Below are 22,524 nucleotides of genomic sequence, written 5' to 3' on the forward strand. Positions count from 1 at the left end.
CACTGGTACTTATTTTCTTGTGGGTACACGTTGAAAGGACTTGCAAGACAAATAATGCATGCATTAAAGCCAGCTAGTCAAATATTCTTGATGATCAGTGAGCTTGGGACGTAGGTGGAAGCTAGCTAGCTACGTGGCATTAAAGGGGCCGGGAAGAAAATTGAAATTAAATTGATGAAATTAAGCAATTAATTAATGAGTTTTGTTGTTCCTTTCATTTCATCATCATGTATTAATTAATTTGTAGTAGTAGTTGTCTATGCATGCATGGCTGTGCTGTTCTTGGAGCGAGAACGGCGGCGCGCTGTTTATGATCTATTTTCAGTACCGATCTACATGCAGCAAAGTCGTCTGTGGTGTGCTTGTTGTCATTTGCGGCCAATATTCATTGAAATCAGCCTCAAATATATTCGAATATATAGCTTAGCTTTCATACAAGGACGTTGCTACGTCCACAGACCTTCTCTACCGAACACTTTCAACTCTTTTTTTTTTTTTATATACTTTTTCTTTCATCATTTTTAAAAACTATTTAGATATTTTTAAAAAAAAAAATACATATTCATTTAAAAATACTTATTTAATTATTAAATAAAATAAATTTTAAAAAATTTCGGTAGAGATTTTAAACTTCTGTGGACATAATGTTTTCCTTCATACAATAAGATACTGTATATTAATTAAACACTACTTGACAAACCTACCCGAAGAAAGTTTTATCCTCCCCCAGCATTCATACTGATCCCTATATATATTCCAAGTTTTTTCTTTCTTTTCACACAACAATATCACCACGCATGGTGGTTTTGGCAGTCGCATGCAGCGTGCGCAAGTTCTGACCGCAAAACAAATAATAAAGTCTCACTCAGAGAAAACATATCTGTATTTCTGAAAAGAAAAGAAATTAATATGATCACAAAATCGAGAAATTATTGGTGTGAGTATATAAATATATATATATATTGTGAATGATGTGTTCTACATCATCAACTATTCGGATGACCTGTAACAAATATTACAAAAAAATTGATCTATTTTGACGATTTTTAAGTTGCTGCAAATAATATCGTTGAGAAAGTTACGTCGATTTCCAAAGCGCTGATTGTTTTAAAATCAAATATAAGCACGAAGGGTCCATTAATCAAGGCTATTGCAACGCTTTGATGGTCTTTGGCGATTTGGGAAAAAATAATAGCTTTGCAACGTTCTAAACTACGTTGCAATACATTGTGTGGAGCGCCAAATTTCTTGTTTATCGAAGAGTAATTTTATTTTTCCCCCCAACACCCAGCTTATGCACTTCGACGAACTCTCAACTATAGTGCACCGGCATTGCAACCCTTCCCAGTGAAAGCGCACTGGTCACCTCCTCCGTCTTCAACCAAACCTCGTATTCACTGTCTCATTTTCCCACACCCGTTTCATTTTCATTGTTGGTTCTCCATTTTCAACAATCCTGCAAAATGAAAAAGTACACCGGATGCCTAGAAGAGATTCAATGCTTAAGTTAGAGAAGCGTAATCTCAATATGAATATATAAGAAAAAATACATTATCATATCACACGATTAGGTCCGTGGGTTACATGAGCTCCTGGATAGTAGTTCCCGAGTCTTAGACCCATTGACTGAATCTATCTTCTAGTCGTGAGCTTATTGTCAAGGGATTTAAATATCCGTTCCATATATATACACACACATAATATATAGTGTGGATATTATTCTTGATCAATGGATAATCACGATGTGAATTCTTTGTTACACGCAGGTTAATGCATTAACACATTATTTGTTGTGAGATTCATTACAATTTAAAAAAAAAAGTCAAAATATTAATTATTTTGTATTATAGCTAATATAGAAGCTTTCCATATCAATATTCAATGCGTAAGAAAATATGTTCGCAAAAAGATTTTTTCAGCAACGGACTGAAAATTCACTAATTAAGAAATTTTGTTTTTAACAAAAGAATACAACTATTTTTTTTAAATTAAAAAAAAAAAACATTAGGCTTGGCTTCTCCATTCCATTCCGTTTCCGCGCACGCGCTACTGGACTTGTCCGACTTTGACATCCGGTTATTTCGGGTTGGGGCACTCGCAGAGACGAATTTACGAAAACGGCCATAAGTTGCCGTTTCTCTTACAAAACCTGTCCGAATCTGAGATCCAGCTTTCTCCAACGGCTACTTCCCAAATTTAAAAATCTCCTCCCAGCCCCAAACCCCCGTACCCCAAACCAGTAACACTTTCCACGCTCCTCTTCTTTCTTCTCGGTTCTTGAACCTTAGCTCTCTCTCTCTCTCTCTCTCTTCCAGTGGGAAATGGAGGTACCGCAGACAATGCAGATCAGCGGCGAAGAAGAAGGCGACGAGTTCTACGAGAAGATCGAAGCTCCCAAGTTCGTGGACTTCACCGCACCTGATCAGAACCGCCCCGACGACTGCTACTGGTTCTGCTTACGCGTCGGTAAGATCCTCTCATGACCTTTCAGTCAGAGATACTGTTCTTTTGCTGAACTACATTCCAGCCTTTCCATCATTAATTTGTGATTAATGTACCAGTAACAGAGACAATATTAGTATTTTTTCTTGTAAAATTCTTCTTGTCCATGCCTGAGTTTGATTTTAATGCTTATATTTTTTGCTAAAATGAAATTATGATTCAGCGTTTGCCTCACATTTAACTCCCTTAGTTTTCAAATATACTTCTTACTCGTTTGTTCAGGTTAGATTTATAATTTTCTGCGACGATTTTATGATTTGTCGTTTATATGCATTTTATAATTTTTACTAGGAGTACATGTTGAGATGAAATGATCTGATCTGATATAATGTTAGTGTTCGTTTATTTATTTTTCAGTCAAAATTCCAGAACTACTTCATGTGTGCCCTGTATCATTGCTAACTAAACTGAGGAAAAAGATAGGAAACTGAGTTTGGGGTTTTGGATTATTTGTTTCTGATTGAATAAGATCATGGAAAACCAAACTTGATGGATCCCACTACTGCACAAGCACAAGACTCCTATAAAGATGTGTGGACCCAGTGGATAAATCTGTACTAGGTTTCTGCATAATACCTTGCATGTAAAGGATTTCATCGGAGAAACGAAATGTATGTACTACCATGCATGGATCATGCATTGAAGTTCCGTCCTTTGAGTGCGTGTTTATTTATTTTTGTAATTTGAACTGATTTTTGAACTCAGTGTGTGTCCATCAGCCCTGAGTAATCTGTGAGACCTCTCATTGCCAGATATTCTACTGATTTGAGTTCGTTTTGCTGTGTTAATTTTTTTCTCAGGATGTGACCAGCAGCATGAAGAAGAAATGGATTCAGAAGCAATCTACAAAAATTTTGTTCTTCGGGTTAGTGGCAGTTTGGATTCTTCCTGAAATTGGTTTGACTATTGGACCAGGTTACAGATGATGGCTTTTAACTATACAGGTCATGGCAGCAAGGAGTCCCAATGTACGGCTACGGAAAGCCCTAAATAGAAAAGCTCCAAGGTACAGATGCAAAGGCTTTCGGTCACTCTTCTTCTTCTTTTTTTTTTAAAAAAAAAAAAAAAAAATCGTTAAGAGTCCTTATCATTAAACTTAAGCTGTTGATTTTATCTTATTTCTGTACTTGGGATTTTAATAGTTCGACGTTTTTTATTTTCTCGATATTTTTTAGTGCAAATGTGAAATGCCCACTTACGGCTCCTCCAAAACCATCCAAGTCTAGAATATCAAGACTAGCCCTGATTTCTTCAATTTCTCACAAACTGGTTGATACCAAATTGAAAGGCAGACCAACTCCTAAGCTCAGTGCAACCCCGGGTTCAAAGGCAAAACAATCTTCTGATGTGGCCAAGGCTCATACTACTCCAAGGAATCGAAAGCGCCTCTCAAATCCGAATACATTTAGGAGTGTTCGGAATCCGAAAGTAACAACCATTGTTGGGCCTAAGAATAGAGTGGTAGCTAAGGCTCTAGTCTTTAACTCACCAAAGAAAGCAGTAAAGACAAAGACTTCATTAGAACTGAATACCCCGGTGAAAACATTATGTGCAGCAATGAAGAAGCTTGAGATCACCAGTGAAAAGAAGCATGTATTAGGGTATAACAAGTCATTGCCTATAGATGCTTCAAGAAAACAAATAAGAGGTCGAGAGGTTAAAAGCCGGGTTTATGACTCCTTGCATTCCCACAACCGCAAAGTTCAGGAAGCCAAAACTTCAAGATGCTTGAAAAGAAATATTAATAAGGACATAAAACCCCCTCGTGATCATAAGCATCATGAAGGGGATGATGATTCAAGTGACATGGATATAGACGAGAAATCAAGGAATGGTTCTCTTGAAGGCTGCTCCCTACCAGGTACCTCTCAGAGTGGTAGGAATGGGCAGGAAGAATGTTTGAAAACTGTGAAATCACAGGAAGGTGAGTATTCTGTTGAACCGGAGTTTATCTCCCTATCAAGTTCTGAAGAGGGGGATTCAGGACAAAATGATGGTCCCGACTCCCAAGCTCGAAGTGGAGTGGCTGAAGGGACTAGTGAAGGAAGTGAGCAGGATGAAAAGATAATATCAAGTCCAGAGAAGGGAAAAATCCCTGAAGTCACGGAAAGTGATGATAAGGAAAATGCTCTGGCTTGTGATGATACTGAAAATGACAGCGAAGCCAATGATAATGAAGAGAAGGAAAATACTGTAGCATCAGATGACAACAGGTTGGGAACTTGTGCTTTCATGATGTCTTTTTTTTCTTGATGCTCATGATGTTTCCTCCCAGTTCTTTTATTAGTAAGTTTTTGTGTTAAATGTTTGTAGGTTACAGAATCACAATAATGGCCACCAAGACAGGATAGTTCTGGGGGAGCATGACACTTCCAAAATTTCACTTAAGGTGGCTTCTCAAACACAACCTCATATTTTCTTTTTGTGCGTCTGCTTCTATACAACATCATATTTTTCCAATTGATCATTAAAAAACTCATTTTCTTCCATGCTTGAAAAACTCGTGCAGATTAACCGAGTAATGGGCAAGGCCATAAAAGAGGGCTCCCTCACTGCTACCACTGGTGCTCAAGGGGTGAAGCACAGGAAACCAAAGCCTACCAATCCCAAGCCTTTTAGGCTAAGAACTGATGTATTGAAACCTTACAGGCTAGTTTACTTGAAGAAGCATTTAAAGTTTTTTTTTTCCTTCATATCTGATGTCAGCTAGATTGTTTCAGGAAAGAGGGATTCTTAAGGAAGCGAACTTTGAGAAAAAACTCATAGCACCTCTGACAGAAATTACGACAGCTCCAGGGCTCCCCGGCACAAACTCACAAAGAAAACATCAGAATGCAAGTCAAGTAAGTTTACAACAATTAAACTCAGACATTTCCCCCCCATGGGGGGAGGACTAGGGGGGCGAGGCTTTAGGTGGGGCTCCGAAAATTAATATATATATTTTTTGTTTCCAAACCTCAGAAGAAGAAAAAACGCCTAGGACTGGACAGAACAACACTAGAGGATCAATCTGTAAGTCTCTAATGCATAAAGTACCGATTAAAAAACAAGTCACCAATGCAGAATGTGAGAAAACGATAAGAAAAACTTGTCACTGTTTGAACATTTTTCATGGATAGATTGTGAACAAAGGCTGCCCTGACAATATGCAGATTAGGGTTGGCAGTACTTGCTTGAAGGCTTCAAAAGGAAAAGTGGAGCAAAAATTATCACTCATGACTCTGCATAGACGTAGTGTTTCTATACACCACAAATCCAACCTTGTGACTTCACCGTCGGAACAAGACAAAGCATGTCAAAAACAACAAAACAACTTGAAAAAGATTCAATCACCAATGATGCAACAAAAACTTGCAAGGCCTCGTGGGTAAGTAGTAGTATATTGCCTTTTATCAAATATCCAGCTCTTGATCGATCACCAACGATATTATGGACAAGGTTAATTTCGGTAGATCTTGTTGCAGAGTTATGTCAAGTCGGAAGGAAGCGGTTTCCCTCGTGACCCCTGGTAAACTTGGTGTCATTAAGGAAAACCCATCAAAGATTTTAACAACCAAGCAAGTGGCAAAGCCAACTAAAGCTTCCAGTCATACCACTCCCCGGTCATCGTCACGGGGTAGAAGGCCTCCGACAATTCCAAAGGAGCCAACTTTTCATAGCATCCATACACCAAAGAGCTGCACAAGGAAACTGGCCTAGGTGATACCACCCCATGAAAATTACCTCATTGAGTGAGTGTATGATATCTTGTTGTTCAATAGCATCATTGAATTATTACTCTCTTATTCAATTTAAGTTTCATTTTGGCAGCTCTCATCCTTTGTTTTGTTATTTTTATTCTTTATGTTTAATTTTTGGCTTTTGGGGGTTGGTTATTTTCCACAAAAATGAGTGTATCGTTGTAACATTTGAGATTCAGAACTGGTAGCTATTCATTATTTAAACAAGAGAAGCAATATAATTGATTTTTTTCTCTGTCTATGCGTATATTTTTATTTTTCTGGAGAACACTTTTCATTTCAGTAGTTTTTACAAGACAGCTAAAATAACATACTTCCCTTGAAGACCTTAGTTATAGTTTATGGTATGTAAAATCGTCATTCTTTTATTTTTTTTTACTTCTTACACGTCCTCTCACAGTGTAGGGGGACTTGGCTTACGTAAAATAGATACTTGTTAGGTAAAGCGGTTTGAACTTTGCACCAAACATCGTACCAATACTGACATAATTTTTTTTTAATTTTGTTAAGTACAAACAAATTTGCATACCAATCTACGTAATAATATTATTTACATTCATATTCTAAATTCAAATTAATACTGTTTTTAATAAAATTTAGTTTCTGACCAATTTTATTGAATGAGTGTGCGTATTAATACGCATAATCGCTTACAATTAGATTTTTTTCATTTTATTTTGACCGACAATATAATGTAGTACGACATAAACCATGTCGTTCAAGGATTCGTTTATTTCACAGCATTAAAAATTTAAAAGCCTCTAAGACCGTTTTACAGGAAACTCGTCTTCTCGTGTTATTCCGGTCCTCTCAGAGTACATTCTTCTTGATACTTTTTTTCAGCATCTCGTTTGCAGCTACAAGTTCCTCAGCTATTCCAGGTTCATTAGCAGAATGTCCAGCATTCGGAACAACCTGTTAACATTGGCATTATTTAGAAATTTTGTTTACTTGTAGAAAAAAAGTGAAACAGAACTCAAAAGATTATTAGACTGCAAGTAACTGTGCTAACATGACATAACAACAGTTTCATTCTCTCGATCTAATTAGCTATCTGCAAATGCAGAACTGTAAAGGGTTCCACCCTTCTGACTTCTCTTCATACTTGGAATATTGAGTGGAAAACTATAATGCTACATAAAAAATCAAGAGAGAGAGAGAACAACCATTATAAAACTGCACTGTTATATGGACAATATCTTAATATATGAATTATTTCGGTAGCACATATACTTTGCAAGAAACGTCCTGGTTTTAGGAGATGCACGTTAAAATAATCAGATTTAATCAAACATAGCCGGTCTTATCCTTAAAATAAGTCCATTAAAGGACCTAAACCTATTAGAAGAAAACCTATGGTGTTTCTGTCCACAATTAGATGATGGCTTTACAGCAGACTGCCCAGATACAGCAACTTTTAAGGCACACTAGGGCTTATATGATCCATACTACTGCTGTGTTGTATTCCTTTTCTGTATCTGGGTAGTCTGAAAGAACATAACAACAGCACAGGATTCTCTATACACAAATAAAGGAGTACCCTTGTGAAAAATATGCAGGACATGAGTCACTATTAACTATTAGCATCTTAAAGTTTTTTCCCAAGCACCCTTGGATTGCGCCCCTCTACGTTTCTAAAAAAATTGCACTCCTTATCCAAAAAAAAAAAAAAATATTGTCGGCAAGCCAGGGCAGCCCACTTGCACCGACTGCTTGTTTGGATTCCCCTTAATCCACCTCATCTCTTCAAAATGTAGAAAGTTGTGTCGAACTAGATTGTCCAAAGATCAAAGACTAATGTCTTCATAAACAGCAAGATAAATGGTGTTGAACGGTTCTCTTACCTTCAAATCTGCCTCTGGCCATGCTTTATGAAGATCCCATGCTGACATCATAGGACAGCAAACGTCATATCTTCCCTGCAAAATCAAAGATAAAAATTCATTTGATCTGGTCATCAAACTTTTTTTTTATAAGAAGATATTTTATTGATATAGAGATAGGCATAACCCAAGCACACATGAAGTATAAATGTGATTACACCTAGGAACTAGAAACGGTTACAAGGAAATCATGGAAGCTGAGACCTGATCTGGTCATCAAACTTTAGATTTCTATTGAACCTTCATGTGCTTAATGCTGTACAAGTAATACAACATGTGATATGCATTTTGCTCAATGCAATATCAACAATTCTTAAAGTACCCTTGACACCTTGAAATATGAGACAAATATGTAAATAACCAAACTTTAACAATGTGATCACTTAATTACGGATGTTAAAAATAATCAGAAGCAGAGAGACAGCATATCAGGCAGGACGCTTTATATAAACATATATTATATATATAGGTAAGTAACCCAGGACCTCACATATAAATGTGCATGTAAGGTATTCAAAAATTAGAGTTCAGCTTTCGTAAGAAACCATTTCATAACATGCGGATTGTTTTAGGTTGACACAGTTAGTTGGAGTTTAGGGATTTAGTTAAGTAAAGTAAATGTCCTCATAATCAATAATTTGCTATTGAAGTCAGAGTGAGTTGTTCCCAATTTCAGACATTCTTATAACTTATCAAAAAAAAAAAAAAAATTTCAGACATTCTTATAGAATCTATCTGTTAATAAAAGTTGATGGATGGATCCATTTAACTAATCCCAATATTCAGAAGTTCTTCAAGAAACCATTGAGCAAATAGTCCTTCACTTAAAGTATAATAAGCACTGATCCATATCAGAAGAGTATATGTGTGCCTCTGTATAAGTTGATACAAAGGCATTCCATGTTAGCTGATTAGCGATACATTGATAATATGATGGTACGATACACAAAAATCCTTAGCCAAAAAATCTGCTTACTTATACATGTGCCTCTGTATAAGTTGATACAAAGGCATTCCATGTTAGCTGATTAGCGATACATTGATAATATGATGGTGCGATACACAAAAATCCTTAGCAACTAAAAAATGCTGCTTACTTAAACCAAAAGGAGAAAAAGGAAGAGATTATCAAACCTTCCCACAGCACATGATCTATCATTCAGCAAATCATCCATAAACATCATGGATATATAATCTAAGTAGATTATGTTAATTCAGTAGTTTCTCAAAAAATGACCTTAGCATGTGAGATAAAACATTTACCTGTACAATAGTAGTGTTAATATGCCTTATCTTATCAACATTATCTAAAAGGAACGAATCTGTAGGAAAGAATCCCTGGTTCACGAAGTAATGATTTTCAATTCTCGCAAATGCCTGGATAAAGCCAAAAAAAAAAAATTATTAATACAAGCAAATTTTCAATCATTCAAATATTCACAGCTTAGAAGATATCAATGTGAATATTACTCATCTGCCTGAACATGAATTGCAGATACCAAGAAAATATAACAGAAAGAGAGCCGAATGCATTCATTAATATGATGGGAAAATGCTTAATGTTAGAATTAGCAGATAACAATCCAAAAACCATAATATTCATCACCGAATCAACTTACCAATGAAAAATTGTCATCATCACCTTTCTTGATGATCTCTTCATTAGGGAGGAGATGGGCTGTCATCATTTCCCATTTGGTCCAAGCTCTTGCAGCTGCATACTAAGAGATTCAAATAGAGTTAAGAAAACGGTATCAATCTTTCAAATGCAAATTCAGAATCACAAGCAATGAAGTAAAAAATGGATAATGCATGGGAGGTCATTTTTACTCGACGAGAAACAAAAACACATTTTGGCAGCACTTGGCTGTGGTAGATTTAAACCAGGAACAGTTCAAAGCTATTCAACTAAGACTGCTGCACATAAAGAATGTTAACTTGTTTACAGTGAACTGGCCCCCCACAATCCAGAATTTGTTCGGATACGTGAGCTTATCGTTCATGGTCTCTACTTGGACCCACACAGGCCAACAATGGATAAACTGAGGATAATCTACAAGTTCATATTTTCCATCTTTTAGAAACTTCAGAACTCTTAAATAAGCAGTTTTAGAAAGGAAAATACTATAGACACAAAGGGATTCCACACACTGATGTGACACACTATGAGTGTGCCACGTCTCTCTCTCTCTCTTTTTTTTTTTTTCGTGCTTCTCCCCTTCCCTCCTCCCCCTTTCCGTGAGCTGCCGTGCATGGGAGCTCCCATCCCCCCGTCGGACGGTGCCGCTTGGACACTTGGCGGCTTCTGCCGACCCTGAGGTGGTCCCCGATCACCATGGCGGCCACGGCTTCTGTAGCAGCCCTCTAAAATGATGTAAAAGATCAATTTTGTAAAATGGATAGGTTAATGGGAGCTCAAGATCTCAATGGACACTACAATAACACAACTAAGCCTCAATCCGTGCTACACTCAATTCCCAGGACCTGCAACTATTGTAATTTGAGAAAATAATCCCAAATTTTCATTCATAGAAAACATAATACATATTAATGGAGGAGGTCTGAGAGAGACAACAGAGATCTTGTAGAAAATACATGTCTATTATATAGAGTTCAACAACCATTAGAGCTAATGACATATGGCAAACATCCAAAAGCAGAAGATAAATCTTACTTGTGTTTCCATATCATTAGAGTTTAACCTCTTGTGATAGGCATCAATGAAGCTTTCCCTCTCATTTTCTGGTATAAGATCTCTAAATGGCTCCCAAGCTGTAAATGAAGAGGAAATACACAAGCACTCAGCCACTTGCAAAATTCGACGCCAGTTTAATCAGTAAAGGGCAATACATCAAATCAATGCATTGTGAAATGAACACCTTCCCCCCCACCAGCAGGAATATAAAATTTGGTTTGCATGAAACTACCCAGTAAGCTGTAGAGCTCCTAAGCAATACTCCCTTACGTTCTATCATCTCTCAAAAAACTATTATCTAGTAAGGCTCCAAGCAACGTTACACAAACCTCATACAACATTATGCAATATCCTATATCTGGAAAGTGCTGTATGCCCCGAGGTATTGAAGCACTTCGATAGATTTGTCAATAACATTCTTAATTTTGAATAAGTGACATTAGGAGAGATTGAAACCTAAAGTGCTTAAATACTTTCCATCATCAATCATCAAGGAAATTATTTATATCACACATACACTAAGGTGCCGTTTGGATGGTGAGTTGAGATGAGATGAGATGAAAGTTAAATAAAATATTGTTAAAATATTATTATTGTTTGGGAATTTGAAAAACTTGAATTGTTTATTATATTTTGTGTGGAAATTTGAGAAAGTTGCAATAATGAGATGAGATAAAACACTTCTTGTATCCAAACGAGGCCTAAATAATCTAGTAGACCAGCAAAGAAATTGTACGAAGCATACCATCAGGATATATGGCAGCAGCACCACCCTCATAAAACCAATCAATCTCTTTCTTTCGCAAAAGAAATATGCCTCTGAGGACCATGCCCGTGACCTTGTAAAGAAATCAGACAGATGAAAAGTGTACAAAATGCAATATATTGTTCAACGAGATTACGTTACACACCTTGTCAGGGTGTGATTGGCTGTATGCAAGTGCAAGTGTACTTCCCCATGACCCTCCAAACACCTGCATAAAATCACAGAAAAGAAATGTATCCATTTGTTACATCTGCTAATAATTACAAGATTTGATTTAGGATAGAATCGACTGAACTATTTACCTGCCATTCTGGAATTTCTAAGTGTTCTCTTAGCTTTTCGATATCATCAACAAGATCCCATGTCTTGTTTTCTTCCAAGCAAGCATGGGGTGTACTTTTCCCAGCACCTCTCTGAAATAAATGAAATATTTCCTGGTAAAAAACCAAGTTCAAATGCAATGTAACACTTATCATAAATGTTGGCAGACTAACCTGATCAAAGAGAATGATCCGGTAAAAATCAGGATCAAAGAATCTCCTATTACTTGGTGCAGTTCCACCTCCTGGGCCCCCATGAAGAAAGACAACTGGCTGCAAAGATTCACATGTTGATTAGCCTTACTTTTTTTTCTTTTGATACTCAGAATTAGAAGAACAAACATATAACTCAGCATAAAGATGAAGAGAGATGCAGCATAGACATTCAAGATCTTTGAGACAATACTTCGTGTACATAATAACGGTTAGTGCCAAACATTCGTTACTCTGATACTGTCATATTTGAACTCATGCCAAAAAAAAAAAAAAAATCCAATTTTGGTGGCTTGAAAGGCCCAAAATGGTCCTGCCATTAATTTTTTTTATGCATTATAATCATTAGACATTTCCTCAGACCGACTGACTTTTTTTTTTTTTTTTTTTGAGCTCATAAAAAAGACGTGAACCCTTGGCAGGACTCGTACTCTATAAATTACCAACATAATATTCTTTTATGAACTATTGGGCGAAGTACGGATGTATAGATATTGAAGTATCCAATATATAAACTGATTGTTAACAAAGAAACTAAAAGTCTAAACATTGACAATTTGCTACTCACATGCCCATTCGGGTTTCCGGATTGCTCCCAATAGATCGTGTGAATGTCTGAAACCTTCAAAAAGCCGCTACTATACGGCTCGATATTTGGATAAAGGTTTCTGTTTAGTTCCACAGCTTCCTTTTCAGAATCCATCAAGTCAATTAGCTGTTGCTCACCTTTATATCCCAAATTCTGCGCACGGAGCACTAAATTCTTTCTTCCTGCACAACTTAAATATATTGAAGCGACTTCAGCAACCCAAATGAACAAAAAAATAAAAAATCTTCAAAACCGTAGTGTCTATAAATACACACGTAAAGGCATATGTATGCGTGTCTGCCAGTCTGTGATTGCAGGTTTGCGTGAGTACGAATACACACATCAATCAACATAGATATGGTATGTATGTATGTATATAACACATAAAAATTCTTCCCAAGGCATATGTTAATCAAGAAGTTAGTAGAAATCGATTAAAAAAAAAGAAGATAAAACCTTTGCAGGCGTCTCGAGTTAAAACGGAACCCAAAATATTCTCTTTAGGATAAAATTTCAGAAGAATTATCATACATCTGGGCATCCATAAAAACACAAACAATCAACCTTAAAAAAAAAATACTCGCAGAAAGAGGGAGAGAGGGAGAGAGACCTCAGACCTGAAGTGGTGAAATTATTGGAGAAGGAAGGATTGGGAAGTGGAGTGAAGTGGGGGATAATGACCGAAACGGTGGAAGGTAATGAGGGAATAATGGTAGGATTTGGACTAAATCGTAACTTCATTGTTGAGGATGCTCATGCTCTTTGATCATTATGCTGTTCCTCCGCTAATGTCTTTATATTATTCGAATCCATTGGCCAATTGCATTGGCCTCTTCGTAGTACGGATTATTCTCCGTCTTATCTATGATGTTAAGTATGATGCTATGCCATGTATCTACGATCAAATCCATTCATGAGAAACAAATATTTTGGCATCTTTACTTTTTTTTATTATTTAGTATATAAAATTTGACAAAACAAAAAAAAAAAAAGTTGATTACCAATTAAATAGGCCTCTAAAATTTTATTCTGCATGACTATACTTTGTTTCAAACTTTTGAAAAAGTAAAAAGAAAAATTATATTTATAAGATGAGATAACATACGGAATAAAATGTACGTATACTTGATATAATTTAATTTATAAAATAAATTTTAAATTTTAAATTTTACAAATCAAATCTTACTATTTAAGTGATGTGCTCTACACAATGACTTGAAAATAAAATAAACAAATTGTCTCAAATTGAAACATAAAATTCAATTAGTTGGTTTTTTTTATTCAAATATAAATTATGCATTGAAATAAATAATTATTCAAAAGGGGTTAAGAAGCATCATTTATTCCCCCTTAAATTTGGTTATTTTGAAGTTTAAAGTTTTGCACCTTGCAGCATCATTTTACTCTCCCACGAATTTTTTCATTTGAGCTTAAAACAATTTGGAAGTTCACATTGTTGGAGTTTAAGAAGTTTAGGCTAAAGAAATTAAAATTTTTCAAAAAGAAATAATCTACTCAACTACCGATCTATGGGTCGCACACCACACACCCACGTGGCAAACCCAATTTATGTGTTAGGGACTCCGGTCTTGTCCCTAACACTAAGGACCACGAGCTTGCCTTGATGATGATGATGACAGAGTGATCTTGCCAACTTGCTTGGCCTTCAACTAAGGAATGATGTTTGAGTGATGGAATGATGGAGATGATGTTGAAATTGGATAGGCTAAGTGTTTAGAGAAGACAAATCAATATGGACGGCTACAGACTTGTTCTTGAGTGATGTGCCAAGATAATGGAAGCTAGGGTTGAGTGGATGAGATGAGGCTATAGTTACGGGTTGGAGGCAACTAGGGTTGCCGTAGACTATGGGAATGGACTAGGGTTAGCGAGATTGTGTGATTAGCTAGGGTTTGGATAGGATGCAATTAAGGTTGCAGAAATGGGTGTGGTAGGATTAAGGTTGACGTGGTATTTGGAAAATTGGCTAGATTTGGTTGGTTTAGGAATGGATATGGAAGGATTCTAAAATGGAATGAATCTTTGAGGGAATAAGAGAATTCGAATTTGAACTAGGATGTCAAGTCAATAATTGACTAGAGAGATTTTAGGAAGAATGATTTTTAAGAAATTGAAGAGTGATTCTCAATTCCTTAAATTACGGAATTTGAATTTGAATTTGAGGAAGTCAAGATTTCTAAAAGGATGAGTTACCTTATAGGGATTTGAGGTGGGCGGCTAGGGTTGTATGGAGGGAAGACTTATGGTTGTCGAATATGGTAAGTGAATGAATGAAAAGATGGGAGGCAATTAGGGTTTCGGCTAGGTCAATGTTTGTGAAGGATGAAGGGTAATTGTGGGATGTAGCTAATTATGAGAAGTAGGGTAAACAATGAGATGGTTGAATTATGGTGTAGGGAAAGATCAAAATGGGTGTAAGGAAATATGTGATGTGGATGAACACGCATGAACATTCAAGAATTCAATGATGAATAATTTCAACACCAAGTTAAGAATGCACAAAGATGAAAGAAACTTCTCATATATTGGATAAACTATAATCACACATATCCACTGATTTTAAGGTGATAAATCAATAATAAAAAGATAGATAATGGAACAACACTTATTAACGAGTTGCAAAGTGATGATCCTCTCTTTGGGGTTCACGAATGTCACCCAAGTAGCCCAAGTGCAAATGCACCGAAGTGTTCACAAGAACAAGTCAAACCGTCCACAATGAGAAAAATGTCAAATGATAAAAAGTTCTAAACCAAGGTGCTAAGGGTCTTATTTATAGAGATTACAAAGTGGAAACCCTAAATAGGTCACTTAAAATAACATTAAATAAAATAAATAAAAATAATAAAATGATAAGGTCTTGCATGACCAAAGTGGCCCATGACATATGTTGGCCCTTGGTAGCCTAGACTGGCCCATGGCATGGGCCATGGGCATGGCTGGCATGCTAGCAGGTTGGCCAGGTGTGTGGTTGACGTGGCCCAAGCATGGCCATGGGCCACAATACATGGGGTCTTACCACTATGGCCCACGTCACGGTTCTTCTCTCTCACCCATCACTCTCCCGAGCTTCCCTCAGCCATCCCTCTTCTCCCACAGACTCGAAACAAACTTTTCCCTCACCCATCACCCCAATGCCCCTCACCCCAGTCCCTTTTCGTCTCTCACCCCTAAAACCCTATAAGATTTCATTTCATCCTCAACAAAGACTCCATCTCCCTCACCCCCTTTAGTCTCGATCTTTCTCACTGATTCCTCCCTTCAGTGGCCTCTCCATCTTTTTCTCTGTCTCTCTCACTGAGCCCTCTCTCTTGTAAGGATTCCGTGCTAACCCCAATCATCTCTCTTGCACTCAAACTCCAGACGGGTTGAGGTGATCTTGCAATATCCAGACGTCGTAGAGAAACTTAGATTCCCAGATCAACAGTTGCATCACAGTAACACTAATTTCACGAAGGTTTTTTTTTTTAGTAGATTTTGTGTAAGTTTTTTGTGTAGGAATATCATTCACTATTTTTTGTAGATTTTGTCTAAATTTTTTCTAGTATACACTGATTGTGTAGTTTGGTTGTATAGATTTTGTCTAAGTCTTTTTCATTTGTGCTCAAGTTATTTTGGTAGATTTTGTGTAGGAATATTATTCACTATTTTTTGTAAATTTTGTCTAAGTTTTTTCTAAGATACACTGATTGTGTAGTTTGGTTGTGTAGATTTTGTCAAAGTTTTTTTATTTGTACTAAAGTTTATTTGTACAAGGATGAGGTTGTTGTGTAGTTTGGCGAAAGTTGCTTTTTGTGGATACTGTGCATTGAGAAACAGATGGGAAATGACAGATAATCATCGAATTCATGGCCAATTGAGGAAAAGTATAAAAAATAAATGAAATTAAAGCTACCACACTTGAAGATAGGCTTCTTTTTTATCAATTGTTATTTCAATGTAAATAGCTTTCAAAGCATTATCACATAGGAGAAAATATGAATTTCTTAGTGTTTGGGTATGTGCGCAGCAGAATTGATTGTGAGCAAAAAAGTAGAGAACATTTATCATTTTCATAAGAAACAAAATCATGTGAATTTCTTTTGGCAAGATATGGACTTGATACTTAGGAGAGAGAAGATGGTAGATTCTTTTTGAGAATGAATAATAGTAACTCCCTTGGGTTAACTCAATCGAGAGAATTGATAAAGGTCATTAGCACCATATCTACTTTGCAGGGTACCAAGTCATTACTCATTAGACAAGTATGAAGCTCATTTATATTTATGATATTTGTGCTCAATTTGTTTTAGACAAGATTTACTGTACCAATTTCCATTTGTTCTCGTCACTAATATATAGAAAAGTTCAAATGATTTATACCCATATGAGAATTTTGGAAACTAGCATTTACAACTTTTGCAAGCCATTAAGATTTTATAGTGGCTGGCTCCTCACATCCCCTCTTTTATTTTTGGTTTTTGGTTGATATCACGATTTGTAAATGTACTATCTATTTATTTTTTTGCTACAATTACACAATTATTTATGAGGTCAAAACATCAAATTCTCTAAAAATTGCCCCACAATATATATGATGAGGCTAATTTAAAATCTTGCACTCTCAAATGATGAGGTTGTGTTGTTGATATGTTTGAGTGATATATTCATGATGGAAAAATCTAGTTAGCATTCAGTATGTCAATCATTATGTAGATCACCTATGGCATTGAGTCAATCTTCGTCATATGTTGTTGATGCGTTTGAAATGGACAAATCAACTTGTTGGTGTGATTTGAAAGCACCATGAAAGATCTCCCACACCGACAAAAATCCTGGAAGGAAATTTTATGTCTGCCTGAACTATAACACGGTAACTAATTTCTCATATATATATTTTTCCTTGATTTTGAATGCATGTACAAAGTTGTTATATTTGAAATTTGAAATTCTTGAATTCTATGCAGGGAGAAGCAAGATGTAAATTCTTCATATGGGCAGATATACTGTAATTGGTAGAGGAAAAAATTCTGACAAAAGATAATACAGTTTGGAAGAGGGAGGATGATTTATTGCTGCGTGAGTATGAAGTTAAGAAAAAAGATAAATTAATAGAGAGAGAATGAGCCTTACAAGCAAGAAGAGGAACTTCAAAAGCAGATCGTAGAGAATAAGGGTGCATGTATTTCATTGTGTTTGTACTGGATCGTATTTCTTGTAATAGTTTTTGTTGGATCGGACTATAGAATGTATGAGGATTGTTTTAAATGTAATCTAATATATTTTTGTCGAACTTAATGTATTCTAATACGTATGATCAATATACAAGTAAACAACTCTCAGTTTATGAAGTCCAAAAATATAATGGCATTTTGAGTCTGATAGTTGAGTACATTATTCATTTGTATTATATAAATCAAATGTTAAAATGTTGAGATGGACATGAAACGTTGTCATGGTGCAGATGTAACCCTTGCAATTACCAATAACTGGAGCTTGAGATGCAGGTGGTTTTGATGCGAAAGAAATCCTTAATAATAGTGATAATCTTTTTCCCATCTCATTTTCTATTATATTATATATATATATATTTTATCATTTTATCTCATGCCAACCATAAATTTTGTCCGACTATTTAGTAAGTTGGTAAAGATCAAATATACTTAGTGATGGATTTTGTCTCCCTCAAAAGAATTTGCATACGAACACATGAGAACTAAAGATTATAGCTTGACAAAAATTTCTCATAACCATCCAACAAAGCGTAGATCGCTAGCAACATAACCACCATTAATTTCTCATAACCATTCAACAAATTGTAAATTACTTGCAACATAACAAGCATCAATTCTTCAACTACAAAAAACATTTGGCAAGCAACATGCCCATGGAGTAAATCAATAGCAACATAACCACCATCAACTTCTCATAACCATCCAATAAATTGTAAATCACCAGCAACATAACAAGCATTAATTCCTCAATTAAAAAAAAATTAACTACAACCATAATATGATCTTTGGTGGAAAAAAATTAACATCCTTCAGGGCTCCTTCACAATCATAACTTGTAAGATTGATCAACTTGCATAAATGATCAAGATCAACAGTATTTCATTTACATATTACACATTAGTAAGTCACTACAAAAATAATTTTCATACCCCATTCAACCATTTTACAATCACACATTTACCCAGGGATAAGAACTAAACTCATTTACAAATATACAGTCACACGTGCGCATCCATGGGTAAAAACTAAACCCATGTACAAATACACATTTACACATTTACCTATTTGTTACACCAATTCATCTAAACCAATTGTTGTTCAAACTCGGCCACTGATTTGCACTAAGTCCCATGGGGCATGCACGACATTTCTTGGAGATATGCAAATTAGAAAATTAAAACAAAAAAATCAAGATTTGAAGATTCCAGGAAGATTTATAAAAGTGAAAAATAACCTCACACCTCATTATTCCCCGGTGGCGTTGATTGCGTTAGAGTACTGCACTGGATTAGGATAACAACCTCATCAACACTACTAGCAACTTGTGATTCTGAGAGGTCATCATATTGTGATTCGTCAGCAAATATTTTTTTACAAATCTAAATTTACAAAAAAATAATGAACATATGTTAGAAAGTAATATGCATGCAATCCAATATTTACACAAGTACTCGAACAAAACCTTCTACATGTTTCTTCTTTCTCTTTGTTCCAAACTTTTCCACCATCGGAACCTTTCTTCTTATTGGCGGTCTCCCTTTCCCCCGAACTACGTGGGGGCTTAATATTTTCTTACCTTTGTTGGCGACCATATTCTCTTTCACCTTGGTTGAACCTTACTCAAGTTTTAATCCTGCAAACTTGTGCTCAAAGTCATCCAAATGGTGCAAGAATGCATTCACATGGTCATCACTTGGGGATACACGCGTCGCCTATCTCAGATATCTTTTAACCATAAGGTCATATCATCGTGCATCCGCATTGACCCGCAAGTTATCATAGCTACTCTTCACTAGTGTGTATCTCATCTTTTAAATCTTTTCTTCATCGATCTAATACATATTTCTCTAGCAGCATATGAATGTACTTCATTTGACAGATTTTAAATGCATGCCTATAGATAATCCCTCTCATCTCAAATAAGGGCACACATGCATTTAACTTCGCACTCCTCTTCATTATAGTAAATTGAGTACTTGACAATTTTTACATGTTCATCGAAGGTGAAAATTTCTTCGAAAATATTAAAGGTGGAAATGCAACCTTGTACATAAAATCATCTCCCAAACCTCTCGTTGGACCTCTTTAAACTTCACATTCGTGTACAATGATTAAAACTGTCTCTCAATTTTGAAAGAGGATACACGTGGGATCATTTGGTTGCAATAGTTGGAAATCCGTCGTTTCCACCTCTACCTTATTCTTCAGAGCATTATCAAATTGATCAACAAATTCCTTCAATGTCGTACTGCAATGCACAAACCCGTTGAAGAAGGCGTTCATGCTTTCAGATCGCTGTGTAGTGCTCATACTAGACCATAATACACCCTTCAAGTAAACTGGTACCCAAAATGATCTCTCATTGTACAACCCCTACAACCATGCATTATCAGTAAGGTCATACTTATGAAGTAATTGTCCCCACTTCTCCTCAAATTCTTTGCAACTCTATGTATCTTAGAGTGCACTCTAAATGAAAGTCTTAACCCTACGTTGTATTTCGAGTGGGATCCCAATTTCTCGAGCGGTTTTTACATTATATGCCAGAGACAACATCTATGGCTCCTATTCGGGAATACAATGGCAATAATACTATTCATTATCCAGTCTTGGTCGATTATGATGCTTTGGGCGCCCATCCATTCATGCACTGTAATCATGCTTCAAATAACCACACGAAAGTACTTGAAATCAAGCATGCCCCTAATAGTATGGACTGTCCATGATGGTTGACACCAACGAAAGGAGATAATGCCATACCATACCTATTTGTTAGGTACGTCATATCGAATGTGATAATATCTCTAAAATACTCATATGCCGTTAGACTTTGTGCGTCAGCCGAGAACATATTTATGAATTTGTACTCATTATCCACATCCATGATGGACACAAAACCATCATTCATCTCCCTCAGTCTCTTACAGTATTCATTCAATGCTTCACCACCTTTTTCACCTAGCCTCAAATGTCTAGCTTTGTCAATAAAATTTCGACAATCTTTTTCTTGAAATTCTAAATTCTCAAATCTCCCCGCGTCAGTCACAAGTGATTGAAAATTCTTATTCATTCGAATACCCGCTCTGTCATTCAAGTTGAGCATCCTTTAATTGTATTCATCTAAAAATTTGTGAGATCTAAAAAATCTAGACTTTTGTGGACTGACAGTACTGTGATTGTGAACAAGATCAACAGTGGTCAAAACCCATACCTCATTCATCAAATGAGCATTACCTTCGCCTTACAATCCATTTTAAGGCGAAGGTAAATGCTCACTTGATGAATGAGGTATGGGTTTTGACCACTGTTGATCTTGTTCACAATCACAGTACTGTTAGTCCACAAAAGTCTAGGATAGTACCTGCCGCCACGTGCACATCCAATCGTCACATACTTCGTTCCTTTCATTTACCTCTCTTCATCCTTTTTGTGATAACACCAAAACCCTCTTACTTGCCATATCTTTTGTAATAGGCTAAAAGCAAAAAACCTCTTTATCAGTTGTAAACATCATACCAGATTTTGGAAGCTCAACTTGTTTATCATCATCTGATACTTTATTTGTCCCCACTGCATCCGACTCTATGTTGGTGTCGGATGAAGTTCTCAGAAGCAACATCCAAATAAGGCCTTAGAGAATTGAAAATGAAGAATATGAATATCTTGGTTTATTATTTTAGTCTATATAGTTTTTGAAGTCCAAAATTTTCAAGATCGTAGCTATGTCTTAATCACATTTAGATTTATTTTATCATAAATCAATTTTAAAATCGATAAACTTAACTAATTTTGTTGGTGAAATGATGTTCCTTTCGCCAATAGGGCTGACCTTAGCAAGCAAAACATGTTCCTTTGGTAACTAAATCTTGGTTTTATTTAACATTTAATTAGCTACACAATTTTAGATGTTATCAACAACCAAAAAACTAGTGAATGGTATACAACATCAGCAAACCAAAAACTAATGAATGGTATGCGAAATCAACAACCAAAAAACTAGTGAATGGTATACAACATCAACAACCCAAAAACCAGTGAATGGTATACAAAATCAGGAACCAAAAAACACAATTGATGCGTTGTGTGGCATGGTATACGAAATTTATGCTTGCTATGGACAATTGATGCCATTCTTGGATGAGAAAATACCCAAAAAGTCAGCAACCAAAAACCCTACAAAATACAGATCAAACAAATACAAAATCGGAGATCCATTAAACATAAAAATACACAATATGAGTAATGCTAGAAATGGAGAGATGAAACGAAAAGAAAAAAAATAAAAACCATTTTCTTTCATTTCTTACCTTTGTTGGTAGAGCTAGACGACAGACGGCGGGTGTCAGCAACAAGAATCCCAGGGAAGGACTGAAGCGGTGTAAAAAAGGTGAAGCCAGAGAAGCTTTGAACTTTTGTTAGCCTTGATAGCGGAGCCACACTGTGCCAGAAGTAGACGACGGACGGTGATGATGTCGGCAGCAAGAATGCGGGCAGAGGGTGAGACCGGTGAAAAAACAACGAGTTGGGGGGAAGAGCACGTAGGGGTGGGGGGGGGGGGTCTACCAAAACACATATTTAAAGT

The 22,524-nt window shown here is 36.2% G+C and overlaps 2 protein-coding genes across 7 annotated transcripts; one reads left to right on the forward strand and one right to left on the reverse strand.

Annotated features, from left to right (window-relative positions):
* Positions 1–2,196: 2,196 nt before the first annotated feature.
* On the forward strand, positions 2,197–6,473 carry LOC109008704. Of its 2 annotated transcripts, XM_035684501.1 has the most exons (10): positions 2,197–2,466; positions 3,303–3,367; positions 3,447–3,508; positions 3,678–4,715; positions 4,816–4,891; positions 5,012–5,134; positions 5,223–5,345; positions 5,464–5,514; positions 5,655–5,869; positions 5,967–6,473. In XM_035684501.1, exons 1-10 carry the CDS (start codon positions 2,322–2,324, stop codon positions 6,199–6,201), a joined length of 2,133 nt encoding a protein of 710 aa, XP_035540394.1. In that variant the 5' UTR covers positions 2,197–2,321; the 3' UTR covers positions 6,202–6,473. The 2 variants fall into 2 exon arrangements, with proteins under 2 accessions (XP_035540394.1, XP_035540395.1); XM_035684502.1 differs by lacking the exon at positions 5,464–5,514 and having other exon boundaries at positions 5,967–6,446.
* Positions 6,474–6,888: 415 nt separating this feature from the next.
* LOC109008701 (proline iminopeptidase-like) lies at positions 6,889–13,497 on the reverse strand. 5 transcript variants are annotated; one of them, XM_035684503.1, is made up of 11 exons: positions 13,319–13,497; positions 12,688–12,898; positions 12,081–12,179; positions 11,889–11,999; positions 11,732–11,794; positions 11,566–11,659; positions 10,800–10,897; positions 9,745–9,846; positions 9,389–9,502; positions 8,087–8,161; positions 6,889–7,157 (listed from the first exon to the last, which is right to left on the reverse strand). In XM_035684503.1, exons 1-11 carry the CDS (start codon positions 13,447–13,449, stop codon positions 7,053–7,055), a joined length of 1,203 nt encoding a protein of 400 aa, XP_035540396.1. In that variant the 5' UTR covers positions 13,450–13,497; the 3' UTR covers positions 6,889–7,052. The 5 variants fall into 5 exon arrangements, with proteins under 5 accessions (XP_035540396.1, XP_035540397.1, XP_035540399.1 ...); XM_035684504.1 differs by having other exon boundaries at positions 12,688–12,890; positions 13,326–13,476; XM_035684506.1 differs by having other exon boundaries at positions 13,326–13,476.
* Positions 13,498–22,524: the final 9,027 nt, after the last annotated feature.

Source organism: Juglans regia, chromosome 13, assembly GCF_001411555.2.
Source record: "Juglans regia cultivar Chandler chromosome 13, Walnut 2.0, whole genome shotgun sequence".
NCBI classification, from domain to species: Eukaryota; Viridiplantae; Streptophyta; class Magnoliopsida; order Fagales; family Juglandaceae; genus Juglans; species Juglans regia.